A 16310-nucleotide genomic window follows, 5' to 3' on the forward strand; every position below is an offset into this window, starting at 1 on the left:
AATGATTGTACTATACACACAATTAATCTTACAAGCCCCTGTCATTCTTTTCCTCTAAAGTTATACTCGGCAAGAAAAGACAAACTTCAAAACTTGTCATTACAAGTACACAAATTCTGATCTATGCTCTTCAAAACCATCAATTACAGTGACACATGTAGTATTAATAAACTTACTTAAAACTATGGATGCCACAAAACGCATTTGCAATCTGCTGTCTAATGTCAGTATACTTTTAATTTAATGTCTGTTTATTGTGTTCCCCTGTAAGTAGGTCCTCCAACTGGCAGGGAAAACTTGGGGGCTGGTGGCAGGATTTGCACTCCAGCCACTGTAATAATTGCAACAATTGCTCACTACAGGTAGGAAACTAAAGCGTTATTTCTGAAAAGCACCTTTCTCAGATGGATGTCTATATGAAATTTTTTTCATTTGTACAAGTCTGCTCCATAAGGATGGCAGTGTGCCTCTCTGCTACTCTGAAGATTAACACCTCATATCCTACTGAATGATTCACACATTTTTGCCAGATAAGATGGAGGGGTTGCCCTTGGTAATTTCATGCACCAAGCATGGGTGTGCTGTCTTTGGGCTGCTTTTTTTTTTTTTTTTTAATTTTATTTATCAATTTTACTGTAATCATTCCATTCAAATAGATCCATTTATACAAAAAAGGACTGAAGACAAATCAAACCCCACCCTTGTGCTTTTTAATCATTTCAGCAGCTTCCACATAGAAGCAGGTACAGAACAGTGTATACTTTATTCCTCCCCATCCCCTACCCAGAAAAAACATGAAAATCTGTTCCGTGATTGGGTGTCCTCTTAACAATTCAATCATTTGCAAATAGACAACAACCACTGAAGCACACAAAGCATTAATGGGCATGCTTTGGTACTTGATTCAGTTATATTCATAAAAGCTTTTATATTCCATCCACCCATTTATTAACCAGCTTATCCAGTATGGTGTTGAAGGGGGCTATTATATAGCATTATTTAAACTGAAGATTCCTAGCTATATTGTCAAAATCTTCAATCCTTTCTCAGAACAAAAAAAGTGAATGACTTTGCCTGTTTTCATAAATATACTCTCTTATTCATTCTATTGCACAAAACTAAGCGGTGTTGTTAGCAAGATGCATTAGACAACCATTAAAGATGTTATGTTGATGGAGAAAATGTCCATTTTGACATAGAGGTAATTAATATGGTCAGAGCCTACTTCCATAGTAATTCTTTTAAAAATAAAAAAATGTAATGCAAAATGGGGGAGATCTTATGTTTTGATTTTCTATTAATCCATTCACCTACATGAAAATTTTTGAAATGTTACCTATATGCTTAAAGCATTTCTTTAGTTTAAGAGGTTACATGCACTTAATAGAAAATACATATGAAAATTACTGTAGTATGCAAAACAGTGCATCAAGTAAACATTTCTGTGAAATATTAATTTACTCCAAAATGTTCACATAATAGGGGTTTGCATGTAAGAAGTCTGTTTTTAATGCGATGGAACAACGCCACTTCTGAATGAATGTCTAATATTTAATAATTGAATGAATGTAAAATAATCAATATGTAAAAATACTAATATTTACATAAAAAATATTCGCCATGCAGGTTTTCTGAAAGCATAAATATAATTTCAATAATTTACAATTAATTGTTAACAAACTTTACAAATTTTACCATTTAATAATATTATAACTATCCATCCATCCATTTTCCAACCCGCTGAATCCAAACAGGGTCACGGGGGTCTGCTGGAGCCAATCCCAGCCAACACAGGGCACAAGGCAGGGAACCAATCCCAGGCAGGGTGCCAACCCACCGCAGGACACACACAAACACACCCACACACCAAGCACACACTAGGGCCAATTTAGAATCGCCAATCCACCTAACCTGCATGTCTTTGGATTGTGGGAGGAAACCGGAGCGCCCGGAGGAAACCCACGCAGACATGGGGAGAACATGCAAACCCCACGCAGGGAGGACCCGGGAATCGAACCCAGGTCCCCAGGTCTCCCAACTGCGAGGCAGCAGCGCTACCCACTGCGCCACCGTGCCGCCAATATTATAACTAAATTATTAAAAATGATTAACGTTAATAGAGATTAAAATTAAAAACCCTTACTTGCACTCCATGAACACTGGGATCCATACTTGACCAATATTTCTTAGAATCTTGTGTAATAGCTTCAAATGTAATACCTTTAAAAAAATGTGGTTTTAAGTATACTGTTCTGAAAAAACACCACAGAAGAAATAGAACTATGACTTAACAAAAAGTATACTTTTTTCCCCCCTTTGTGAAAAAATAAAAATGTATGCATGCTACCTAAATCAATAAAATTTGAAAATCAAAGTAAGACACTTATCAATTACTTTTAAATTTTTAACAAAAGTTTTAGTATTTATAAAGAAATTTTCCTAGTTTGAAAAAAACATTTAAGTGCAAGTTAAAATATTGAATTGAGAATTCAATAAAGCGACAAAATAATTTCATATCAAAAACTATCCTTGTTGTGACTGTGACTGCTGTTTAAATCTTTAGCCACGTCAGAAGTTCTCATTCTTGTTTGTATTTATTTTCGTGTGTAATTGACAGGTTTTTTTGTTTGTCATAATATAATAATTATCTATTGATTAAGTCATAATTTCTCCCTGGGGATAAATAAAGTGCTTGCTTGCTAGCTAACTATCCATTCATCCATCCATCCAGGTCTAATAAATAAAATCATTTCCCACCTTGGATTGCTTCATATTGTCAAACAGACTTAAACTCTTGGCTTTAACACTGACTAAACAGAAAAGGAAATAACACCAAAATTATGCCTGAAACCTTTAATTTTGTTTTTGTTCTTCTTTTCATCCTCATGCAATGTATTTGTGCTCTTAACAATAAACTGTAATGTCAATTAATTTGATTATGTTTTCTTTTTCTGTGAAAATAAATTCATTTAATAATTTCTGACAACTGCTGTGGCACTCAAACATAAAATGGTAGTGTTCACATCTATATTGTAATAACATGTATAAACCTTTTAAAGGGTTGTAAGATTCCAAGGAAATAAGCTGATTGAATGAAAATGTATTTTAGTATTCAAATATCTGTAAGTCAAGTGTTTGTTGATACATAGTTCACATTTATTAGAATTATTTTGCAGTCTTACCTGTTTCCATTTGCATCATCCACACTTTGTATTCTATCAAGCTATGTGCATAGAAACATTCATCTTCTCGCACACAACCATAGCGCACTTCATGGCGACAAAGGTCCAGCTGGCACAGTGCATGATATGGTCGAATCTTTAGGTACTTTACAGTAGTCTCTCTTAAAATGTGCACCAGACACCTGTTGCAAAATTGAAGCTACTATTTAGTATTTGGTTGCAGCCTGCATATTTAAAATTGTATTATAAAGGAATATACACACACGCACACAATATTATGTATATAACATGTATCTACATTACCAGTCAAAAGTTTTAGAACACCATAGTTTTTCCAGTGTTTGTTCAAATTTACTCAGTTGAAATGCAATGAATGACGTAAAATGTAGAAAAGGTAAGCAGTAAACTGTCAGGTTTAAATTTAAAGTTTAGGTTAGCAATAACTGGCAAAAGGAAATTATTAACCTTAGAAGTATACGCATTTTCTTTAGAGAAATTGCGCAAAAAAAAAAAGGCAAAGTGTTAGTGAGTATGGTGTCCTATACAATCCAATGGCAATTGGAAACAGGAAGAAACTTCTGATAGGAAGAGATCTGGCAGACCCAAAGTCATAGCCCAATAAGAAGACAAGTTCAGCTTGCGTGATAGATAGATAGGCACCTCACAGCACAATAGCTTCAACAACAGCTTAATGGCAGTCAAAAAAAAACAAGTCTCAGTTTCTACTGTGAAGAGGAGACTTTGTGCTACAGGCATGACAAGCAGTAAGGAGGCCATTCCTTAAAGGACAAAACATGGCCTTGAAATACTGGCTGTGTACTACTGCAGACTGAAAGAATGTCTTATGGACTGATGAATCAAAATTTGAAATTTTTGGTTCATCACACAGAGTTTTTGTATACTGTTGAATTGGTGAAAGGATGGTTCCTCAGTGTGTGACACCAACTGTCAAATGTGGAGGAGGAAGTGTGATGGTCTGGGGATTTGTTGCTGAAGGCAGAGTTGGTGAGTTGGCAGAGAGTGACAGGCATTCTGAATCAAAATGGTTGCCACAGTTTATTATTATCAGCAAAAGGTGACTACTTTGATTAATCAAAAATTTTAAGAAAATGTTGTACACGTAACGATTCCTTGACTTATTTTTTTTATTTGACATTGTTTTGTTCTTTGCCTTGATTTCATGAAACATTATGGCATTAAACTGCGTGCATTTCCATAAAAACTGAGGTGTTCTAAAATTTTTGACCAGTACTGTATATACATACTTATACATACAAACATGGTGTGTGTATAATTTATATATAAACACTCTGAACTACTGCATAATGCATATATAAAAAAACAATCTGAAATACTGCATTTTATAATTTTTCCCCTATATAATTATAAAAAGTCCATAAAATAAAATGCTAAATCTTTCAAACCTTGACACACAGGCACTTACATTTGATTAAGGCAGATTCATACATTTTTATTTAAAAGCTATCTAGGATTCAGGTTCTATCAAGTTAATGATTTTATGTACTACTTTTAAAATTGTATTGTGATGCAATATAATTTCAAAAATACTTGACCTATATATAGTCTTTTTAAATTGTTGTCTCTTCATCAAGTAGACAATTAGATCTGCTAGAATTAAAAACTACTCAAAAATTTCCAGTTTTCTCCATTATACTGCAAATGCACTTTATAGATGGTTTTGCAGTGTGGTACTGTAGTTGTGCTTTATCTGTATAGCTCATTTTGCCATCTTTCCCATTAATCTTGTGTACATGTTTTGTAAATATTCCATAACCATCCCAAATGTATATTGATCCTGGTGTTTGATATGTAAAATTTGTTTAGTTACACTTCCAGAGTTGTCTAGGCTCAGTAACTACAAGGTGTACAGTGTGTTTGTCTGTAGTATTTGTGTGTAATACAGGATATTGTTCTGTTCAGTTGTTAAATGTAATACAGCACTGCAATCTTTTCACTCCGTGAAGCTGCTTGTAGACAGTGCATGCTCCATGCTATCAGTGGAGCTACGTAAAATAAACAATGATTGAATATACCAAAGGATTACTGATATAATACAACAAAAGAAACATCAGAACACAATATACAATGTCTAACATCACAACAGTATTAAATTTAAGAGTAACAAGCAATAATAAAATATTGAAAATTCAAAACTGCACATATCTTTGTCAAAGTAAAATACTTATGCTTACTTGTTTCTTTCAAAGTCATGTTTTGTTATAGGATGTGAACAAAAAGACTGGAAATCTTTATTCCTTTTACTGATTATTCTAGGCTTGTGATCAAAACAGACCTTGACAAAAATGGAAAACAATTATTTAAAATACAGATACAGTGTCCAGCAAAGACTCATTACAAAATAATCAAGTCAAATATCATTCCTAATCAAATAAAATTAAATAACCAGGACAACTATCTAGGACACAAGAAGCATCTTTAAAATATGCATATTTTAGGGAATGATTCTGCATAACTAGAAAATACTAGTAAGACAATATTAGGACAAAATAAATGATTTTGCTTAGTAATTTGAAAAACATTACGGAAAGCTGCAACACAAAACATTTTAGGATGATGTTAACTAGTTAAAAGGCACAAAGGCATATTGGTTCAAGCAGGAGCTTGGATAAGGATGTTGCAAGGGATCTTTGTTCATGAAATCTGCATGCTCTTCTTATGACTATAAAGCTTTTTCCCCCAGAGTATGTGCTTGTATATATACTTCTGTAACATTAAGACAAACCCATGAACCCTTTAAATCAAATGAGTAACGTGATTCCACATTGAACTTGGGATTTTTTAATAACATGGATCAGATTTAGTTCCAAGCTACATATTAGAAGAGCAACTTGATTCATCAAACATCAAAAGTAAAAAATGCATCACACATGCTTTCCATTCAGCCATATTACCTTATTTAAAACTTTTAACTGAGATGACTGCAGCAAATGTATGTGTTTCAAACACATTACACTGATCTCCTCAACCCCAGATTAAGAATGGAATTGTAAGCAAAAAATAAGTGAAAGAAAATCTGTGCTCTTGTAATAACAGAAAAGCATTTGAGTAAAAATGCTACAGCCCTCTTTTTCTATTTCCTTATGTATTACAGTTGCCTAAAAGGTGTACATAGTTTTGAAATTTCCTTCAAAATCAACAGAAAATGTCTATAATTTATTCTGTGGTTAATTTGAAATGGGAAAAATAATCTCTCTTCCTAAATCATCTGCAGTGAGCTTTGCTCTTAAAAAAACAAAAGGAGAAAAAAAGTACATGGAGACAACACTGCTAATTGCACACATTGATCTTCTTCACTCTGGTCAGCTAACAACAGCAGTCATTTTAGTGTCCTTCAACATGCTTATGAACTCAATTGCGAGGACAAAAGGATTACGATCAGAAAATATGCATCTGAGCCGTCAGCTTCCAAAGAAAGTGTGAGCAATATTACTGGATTCTATGATGCATAATTCTCGATCATAAAACTATATGGAAAGCAATGTGTTCTGATTTGTTCTCTTGTCATGAAACGTTTTGTAACAGAACATGACAGAACGAAACACAGGTTTATTACTGCTACCCTGAAATCAAACAATAACATGATCTGTAAATTCAAACTTTTAAAAGTTGCAGAAGCATTTACAGAGCATTTAAATTCACAAACATTTTATTCAAAACATCCTTCAATGCTATAACTCATAACCATACACAAGTTTAAAAACACAGGAAGAAATTACAAAACTTGATTGAATTGCTCTTCTTTTTCTACCCTAAAACCAAGAACACACTTCATCTGAAATGGCATCTGTAGGAAAATGTTTGGGACTAATGAAAAGGTTGGCAAAATAGTGATTGCAACTGCAGGATTCGGATGATTACAAGACAGGGGATGCATGCCCTTGCTTCTCACTAGTGCAAAGCTGTTGGAGTCAATGCAAGTCATGTAGAAGAATGATGGGGTTAGCAGATGCATCTAGTGAACTTTCAATGTCCATACAATTCTATAATACAGTGGGGCAAAAAAGTATTTAGTCAGCCACCAATTGTGCAAGTTCTCCCACTTAAAAAGATGAGACAAGCCTATAATTTTCATCACAGGTATACCTCAACTATGAGAGACAAAATGAGAAAAAAAAATCCTGAAAATCACATTCTCTGATTTTAAAGAATTTATTTGCAAATTATGGTGGAGAATATGTATTTGGTCACCTACAAACAAGCAAGATTTCTGGCTCTCACAGACCTGTAACTTCTTCTGTAAGAGGCTCCTCTGTCCTCCACTCGTTACCTGTATTAATGGCACCTGTTTGAACTCGTTATCAATATAAAAGACACCTGTCCACAACCTCAAACAGTCACACTTCAAACTCCACTATGGCCAAGACCAAAGAGCTGTCAAAGGACACCAGAAACAAAATTGTAGACCTGCACCAGGCTGGGAAGACTGAGTCTGCAATAGGTAAGCAGCTTGGTGTGAAGAAATCAACTGTGGGAGCAATTATTAGAAAATGGAAGACATACAAGACCACTGATAATCTCCCTCGATCTGGGGCTCCACGTAAGATTTCACCCCGTGGGGTCAAAATGATCACAAGAACGGTGAGCAAAAATCCCAGAACCACACGGGGGGACCTAGTGAATGACCTGCAGAGAGCTGGGACCAAAGTAACAAAGGCTACCATCAGTAACACACTACGCCGCCAGAGACTCAAATCCTGCACTGCCACACGTGTCCCCCTGCTTAAGCCAGTACATGTGCAGGCCCGTCTGAAGTTTGCTAGAGAGCATTTGGATGATCCAGAAGAGGATTGGGAGAAAGTCATATGGTCAGATGAAACCAAAATAGAACTTTTTGGTAAAAACTCTACTCGTCATGTTTGGAGGAGAAAGAATGCTGAGTTGCATCCAAAGAACACCATATCTACTATAAAGCATGGGGGTGGAAACATCATGCTTTGGGGCTGTTTTTCTGCAAAGGGACCAGGACGACTGATCCGTGTAAAGGAAAGAATGAATGGGGCCATGTATCGTCAGATTTTGAGTGAAAACCTCCTTCCATCAGCAAGGGCATTGAAGATGAAACGTGGCTGGGTCTTTCAGCATGACAATGATCCCAAACACACCGCCCGGGTAACGAAGGAGTGGCTTCGTAAGAAGCATTTCAAGGTCCTGGAGTGGCCTAGCCAGTCTCCAGATCTCAACCCCATAGAAAATCTTTGGAGGGAGTTGAAAGTCCGTGTTGCCCAGCGACAGCCCCAAAACATCACTGCTCTAGAGGAGATCTGCATGGAGGAATGGGCCAAAATACCAGCAACAGTGTGTGAAAACCTTGTGAAGACTTACAGAAAAGTTTTACCTCTGTCATTGCTAACAAAGGGTATATAACAGTATTGAGATGAACTGTTGTTATTGACCAAATACTTTTTTTCCACCATAATTTGCAAATAAATTCTTCAAAAATTAGACAATGTGATTTTCTGGATTTTTTTTCTCACTTTGTCTCTCATAGTTGAGGTATACCTATGATGAAAATTTCAGGCCTCTCTCATCTTTTTAAGTGGGAGAACTTGCACAATTGGTGGCTGACTAAATACTTTTTTGCCCCACTGTATATTTAATTATAACATTTTATAGCAAAACTTTCTGGTTAACGCTCATGTGCAACTATTTGTTTTATGAGATCACAAATGGTCAATTTTAACTATTAACATATCTTTTTTTTTTTTTTTTTTTTACCTCACACAAGAACATAAATATTCCATGATGCTCTTGTAATATTTTGGCTACTGTTAAAGTGACTCTTCCATTTGCACCAAGGGGATCAAAAAGTAGCTCACGACTGAATGTCCCCTTCCTCTCTAAAGTCCAAACATCAATCTCCTCTTGACAGTAGGCAAAAGTGCAATGACCTGGATACCGGCACTCTTCACCAGAAGCAACATCTTTTAGTGTTTAAAAAGAAAGAGGGGGAAAAAAAAGAAAAGGCTAGTAACCAGTTCTAATATGCAAGTTATTTTTTTTTAATCTGCATGCAAAAGATCTTTTCTGTGTTCAATGGCTCAGTCCATGACTATTAATTGTTGATTTTTTAATTAATCATATGTTTGTAAGACAACACAAAATGCAATGAATTAAACAAGTTTTAAAGCGATTCCCAGAAAGAAAACCATATCACCTACTGTACCACTGAACTCTGTGATAGAACATAGTTCTATATAAATGGCTCACATGATCCACTTAGAAAAAAAACTTATTTCAGGTAGATAGAGGATATAAACCTTTACAAATATAATATGGTCCAACATATTGAGTCTTTGTTGGTCTTGGTCGTATTTTCTTCCATGTTTTTTCTTCTGAGAATTTCATTCTTGCTAATAAAATATCTTTTTTACACTTATGGTCCAGTTCTGCAAGAAATGTATTATCCAGCAATTTGGGGCCTTTGAAGAGAAGTAAAAAAAAAAAAAAAGTAAATAAAAGATTATTTCCACTTTGTCATTTGCAGTTGAATCTGAATAAAATGTACAACACCTTTTTAGATTTTAGTCTTCATCCCAAAGAAAGACTGTATCTGATAATTTCACGTTCAACTAATCTTTCAATTAAAAGTCTATTCACGTTGTTAAATGATTATGTAATTCATTAGCTTGTTTCAGCTCTTAATCATAAAAAAGGCAATGTAACTTAATATACTATTCTTCTTTATGTTTCAGCTGCTCCCATTTGGGTTCACCACAGCGGATCATCCATTCCCATATAATCCTGTCCTCTGCATCTTGCTCTGTCACAACCACCACCTGCATGTCCCCTCTCACCACATCCATAAATCTCCACCTAAGCCTTCCTCTTGCCTGGCAGCTCCATCCCTAACATCCTTCTCCCAGTATACCCAGCATCTCTCCTCTGCACATGCCCAAACCAACACAATCTCACCTCTCTGGCTTTGTCTCCAAACTATCCAACCTAAACTGACCCTCTAATGTACTCGCTTCTAATTCTGTCCATCCCTGTCACATCCAATTCAACTCTTAACATCTTTACCTCTGCCACCTCTAGCTCTGTCTGTCTTTTTGTTAGTACCACCATCTATACCCTAAACAAATATAGCTGGTCTCATTACCGTCTTGTGGACCTTGCCTTTCCCTCTTGCTGTTACCCATCTGTCACAAATCACTCCTGACACTCTTCTCCACCCTACCTGCACTCTCCTCTTCACCTCACTTCTACATTTCAAGTTACTTTGTACTGTTGATCCCAAGTATTTAAACTCATCCACCTTTGCCAACTCTATTCCCTTCATCCTCACCATTCTTCTGACCTCCCTCTAACTCACACACATGTATTCTGTCTTGGTCCTATTGTCCTTCATTCCTCTCTTCTTTAGAGCATATCTCCACATCTCCAAGATCTCCTCAACCTGCTTCCGACTCTCTTTACATATCACATTGTTATCCACAAATGTCATAGTCCCGTCTAATCTTGTCTGTCAACCTGTCCATCACTATTGCAAATAAGAAAGGGTTCAGAACAAATCCCTGATGTAATCCCATCTCCACCTTAAATGCATCCGTCACTCCTACTGCGGACCTCACCACTGTCACATTTCCCTCATATATATCCTCTACCACTTTTACATGCTTCTTGGCCACTCCCAACTTCCTCATACAATACCGCAACTCCTCTCTAGGCACCCTATCATGCTTTCTCCAGGTCCACAAACATATAATGCAACTCCTTCTGGCCTTCTCTATTTTTTTCCATCAACACCCTCAGAGCAAACATCACATCTATAGTGCTCTTTCCTGGAATCAAACCATACTGCTGCACGCTAATAATCAACTTCCTTCTTAACCTAGCTCCTACTACTCATTTCCATATTTTCATGCTGTGGACAATCAATTTTATCCCTCTGTAGTTACTACAGCTCTGCACATCACCCTTATTCTTAAAAATCAGCACACTTCTTCTGCACTTCTTAGGCATCCTCTCACTTTCCAAGATTGCATTAAACAATCCAGTTAAAACTCCACTGCCATGCAATCAAATACGAACAAAACCTGTTGAAGCACCAGTAAGACATGTTGCTGGTTTCTTTATTTACATAAGAAGATGCTAATTGGCATTTTGCACATTCTATTTTTAATTAAAAGATAAAAAAACATTTACTTGCCACACTTTATAGCCGACTCTTAAATTATTTCACTTTCAACATAAATGTAATGGACACATGATAGTATATGAAACATTTCACATAAAAGCCAGTATTATTTAATTCTTAAAACATGAAATTATTACTAGCATTAGAACAGATTAAAAAAAGTTCCTTCTCAACCTTTCAACATTATCAGTTCATGAATACAAGATGACATCTTTATTTCAACAGTTTAGGGCAAGAAAATAAAAAATTGTTATGAAATCTGGCTATTTACCTCTAAACTCCTTCAATCTGTCTATAGCCCCATATTCTTGTTCAATAACTTGTTTTAATGTAGCAACTGCCACCCACATTTGTTATTCCTACTACAGCTCTACAGTAGGTCTTCTTTAAAAATTCTCTAGCATGAGCATGAATTTTTAGTAATATGAATATCAAAACTGCACTCAATAGTTCAAATATGGTTTCACAATTGCACTATACTGATTAAACATTACTTTTATGTCAGTACTTCTACTTCATACAGAATGCTTTATATACCAATGAACAGGTTTAAACACTTAAGTATTTTTGATTTTTTTTTTTTCATTTTGATATACTGTATTATACTGTCTGCACAGGGAAATTGATCAGAACAAAAGGACTCCATAATATTTCCCAAAGATATAAAATTGGGTTTTGCAGACAAAGCATAATTTTGGCCAGATTCATACATTTTTGAAACTAGGGCTTTTGCTAATACACCTATTCAGTGTGATCAGCAAATTTAACCAACCATCATTTATATGAGTTGAACCACAACTATGATCCATACAGAACTATACTACTGATATCAATAAAGTCACAAAAACAACCCTTGCACTATAAGTGATTTTTGCTTTTAAGCTAACTTGGCACATACATGTATACCACACACCAAATCCTACAGACGGGGAATTACATAACAGTTAGTATAATTCTATCATGTTTTTGCATCAGTGTATCAGTAAAAAGAAAAAAAAAAAACAAGTTTTTTTGGACAATAAATCCTAAAGCTTCAAAAATCCTTGCATTTAAAAAAGGATAAGTTCAGTATTGTTCAAATCTAAATAAACAAAAATGGTATATATGCATTTGTTAAGCATTTTCTATAAATTAAAAAAAAAAAAAATTTGCCCACACTGGTGTTTAACAATGGAAGGTATGGGACACTGAAAACCACTGCAAAACAAAAGCTTAAAAACTTACCAATGAGGCAGGAAAAAAGCAGGAAAAAAAATAATACACGAAAATATTCCTTCTGTGTTTCTGATGCATGTCTGTGACAACAAAAGCGATCTGGAAATAATTAGTTATTGCATATTCTTGGTACAATGTTTCTTATGCTAAGGATATATTTTCTATTTGTGTGTGTGAGTTCTCAAATCAAAGCAAAATCAACCACATAGCATGAAACGTTTACTGTGATTTGGTCTTTCAAGAGGCAACCAGTCTCTCAGGGTGTTGGGGGGGGGGGGGGGGGGCAAAAGGTTGTTGCGCAGGAAGACAAAGTGCTTAGCAATCACGCATAGCTGGTCTTCTTTTAAAATTGCCAAATCTCATAATGTTGGTATTTTTTTATTCAAAAATGACATAAGTAAACTATTTTACAATGTATTTTGATGTGCAAAGTAAATTTAGTTCTATTACTTCATCTTCAAGTGATTCATTATTTATTTTTTCCATGTTACATTTGTCATCAAAAGACTATGACATCCCTATCTAAAATACATATTTTAATATATTAAATGACCAATTTACTTTTGAAGGTTCTAGTATACATAGAAATTCTCAGACACAGCTCTAATAATCTTTGTATGACAACAACTCACCCCGTGTGTGAATTAACTTTTGATATTTTGCGTACAACTGAAACGGGTTTTAAACAGGGAATTAAATTTATAATAATTCACACAGTCCCCACAAACTACCACTATAACCAAACTGTACGTTCACCAAAAAAGCAAAAATCTCTCAGATGAAAAAGCATTAAAAAATACAAAAAGCTCTGCAATGCTTTTTAGCTCCAATAAAAAGGTTTTGGCAGCTTACACATACACATCTAGCTGGAACAAGGGGCATAAAACCTTTTCTGTTATAACTTTTAAATCGGAGTTGCAGTGAGTGTTCAGCAGTTCTATAACCACTCCATTTTAATGAAAACACTGTTGTAGCCGATCACAAAAAAGCATAAGGAGGGAACCAAAACATGAACAACATACCAATCCATCACAGGGCACATTGACATTTAACCGAGAGATGGCAAAGAGCATAAAAAATAAATCATTGGACTATGGGGAGAAAACCAGAACACCAGGAGAGAAAAAAACCTGTATTGACAAAAAATACGTCTGCAACCACATTTTTTGCATTTACCATGATCATTAGTTTAAAAGATGTCGATATGCTTACAGATTCTAGTATTTACCTGTTTTTAAATAGCACACACTGCAAGCCTGCTTGAATTCATGAGTGTCTGCTAAAGGGTTTTTGCTGATAATTGAAGGTAAATTCCTAGATCCTATCTCGGTTCCATTAGAATGGGCATTGTTTTGACCAATAATCCCAATTTCTCCTTTAGCAACCAAAAAGCCATCTGTGCTATTTAGCTGAAAGGAAAAAATATAGACAAAATAAAAAAAATTAATTAGGGTGTAGAGAAAGAACATAATAAAAAATAAAATAGGACATAATGATAAAAGATCTGTGCATTTTATACAGTATGCATAAAAAGAAGGTTCAGCATCTTTGCAATTTATGCAACCAAGATTCTCATTAACACAAAGAATTTGCGTTCTTCCACTTACCATCATTTCTAAGAGTATTACTGGGAAAGTTTAGAATAGTCATCAGGCTTTAGATATTGGTTTAAAATATCTAAAGATCAGTAATTAAATTCAGGTAGGATACACAAAACAAGATGTTCAATCACTCCACGTAATGAAATATAGTCCTACAAACATCTATGAGCTACTTTACGCATATGCAATCTGCATCTGAGTAGTAACTTGGGCTCAAATTCCTCACTAAATGAGGACTCAAGGAATCTCTATACATTGTGTACAAAAAATTTATGTAGATAAATTATGTTGGAGCATAAAAAAAAAATGAGCACAAAGAGAACAAGTGGTGTTTTCATAAATTCACCATGGTATTTTGGGGATTTTTGTCATTCATTGTTAAATATAGATACTATGTAATACATAAATATTTTATTAAATTATACTAATAATAAAATGTTCAGATCAGAACATAATAGAATGATTTAAAATTAATAAATTTAGAATTTGACTTCAAAAACTACACTGCTTTTTGCTATCAGAGCACCCTAACCCAATTAACAATATGAATTAAAACTGCAAATTACTTAAAACAGTAACAAAACAAAAAAAACTCTATTCACCTTAAACTATACAAAGTTTCAAATAAGAATGAGACACCATTTGTGTTATCATATGTTTACAAATTAGAAAATACTTCTAAATTGTGTACTCATTTGTCAGATTAAATGTAAATAATTAGCTTGCTACTCAGCCAACAGCTGTCTGGAACTCACAAGTAGTTCTTGATTTTGGAAAAATCAATTTTTAACTTCAAACCTTCAGTCCCAGTGATATAAATTGATAATCAAATTCTCAAAAGACATCATTCAAACACTCAATCAATCATTCTCATCATATCTGACTTTGACATGTATGTTGTTAACTATACCTCATAGTTTAGCTTATTATATTGAAATATGTTATAATACAGACTTAAGTATTGTGGAATACTCAGTTAAAAGACACAATGTAAAATGAAACTTGATCAATGGTTCAAAGCTCTTCTGGAGCAGAGCAGAAAGAAGGAATGAAAATGTAAAGCTGGGCTTTAAATGGATATTGCAAGGAAAGCATTGTACATATTGCACTTTGAAATTTTCAATAGCTACAGCGACGAAGGTTTGAAAGTTTTTTTTTAACCCATCCCTGAAGCAGAATCACAGTTGAAGCACCACACTTGTCACTAGTTACATGCCACAATATATGCTACTCTTACTATTGGGCAATTTTGGAGATGGAAATAATTGTATAATTTTATTCATATTGTACACCCAGCTTCCCCTGATAGTGGGGGAAAAAAAACACCCTCCTCTATTTACAAATATGAAAGCAGCTGAGAAGCAGGCATACTTTCCTATACCCAGAGAAAAGTCAGCATAATAGGTTGACATGATGGAAAACTCTTTAAGAAAGCCTACGTATGATAAATAGTGTGTCATGATGTTCAAATAAAACATCTACCCTGCCTCACCACAAAAAAAAAATCTCACAATAACAATGAAAATGAGTATGCATTATGTTTTTTACTGCAATGTCCAAAATATAGGATACAACAACAATACAGACTAATATAAACCATATAATTATGACTAATGCTTATTCCATTCTCCACCCATACAGAAATGTCTTGAATATTTTAGTCAAATAGAGGCAAGTAGCTAACCCAGAATAACACTGTATGAGAGTTATAAATTTAGATTATCAGAAAATATTTAATTATATAACCCAAAGAGAGAGTACTCTGTATATCTGGCTCACTGAGCAATTCTTAAAGGTCTGGGAAAACAACATGCACTTCATTTCTAATTTGGCAGTTAAGGCAATGTAATGAACTGAATCTCCCAAGGTAAGGTGACACACACACAGGTAAGGATGCACTGGAGCCTGGTTAATAAGAAAAGCATGGCATATCAAGAGTTACGGTTGTACAAATAACAACTACTTGTTTGAATATCTTGCACAAAAAGTGTGCCATATTCTCTTCAAAGTCTAGGTATTGAAATAAAATATTAGCAAGTTAATAACACTCCAATATCACAATTCAGGTACCTAGACTGCCTTCTGTTGTCCTCTGTACTAGATAATCAATATTGTTTTTACATTTTATATTAG

At 34.7% G+C, this 16310-nt stretch overlaps 1 protein-coding gene across 1 annotated transcript in view; it reads right to left on the minus strand.

Annotated features, from left to right (window-relative positions):
* The window catches only part of zc3h7a (zinc finger CCCH-type containing 7A), a 103198-nt gene that overhangs the window by 33374 nt on the left and 53514 nt on the right, over window positions 1-16310 (minus strand). The window contains exons 12-17 of the mRNA XM_028813864.2: window positions 13805-13985; window positions 9482-9643; window positions 8940-9145; window positions 5396-5496; window positions 3183-3364; window positions 2144-2220 (exon numbers count right to left, since the gene is read on the minus strand). Coding sequence (XP_028669697.1) covers window positions 2144-2220; window positions 3183-3364; window positions 5396-5496; window positions 8940-9145; window positions 9482-9643; window positions 13805-13985 — 909 coding nt within the window. The remainder of the gene's footprint in view (window positions 1-2143; window positions 2221-3182; window positions 3365-5395; window positions 5497-8939; window positions 9146-9481; window positions 9644-13804; window positions 13986-16310) is intronic.

The sequence above is a fragment of the Erpetoichthys calabaricus genome, chromosome 11 (assembly GCF_900747795.2).
Source record: "Erpetoichthys calabaricus chromosome 11, fErpCal1.3, whole genome shotgun sequence".
In the NCBI taxonomy this organism is placed as follows: Eukaryota; Metazoa; Chordata; class Cladistia; order Polypteriformes; family Polypteridae; genus Erpetoichthys; species Erpetoichthys calabaricus.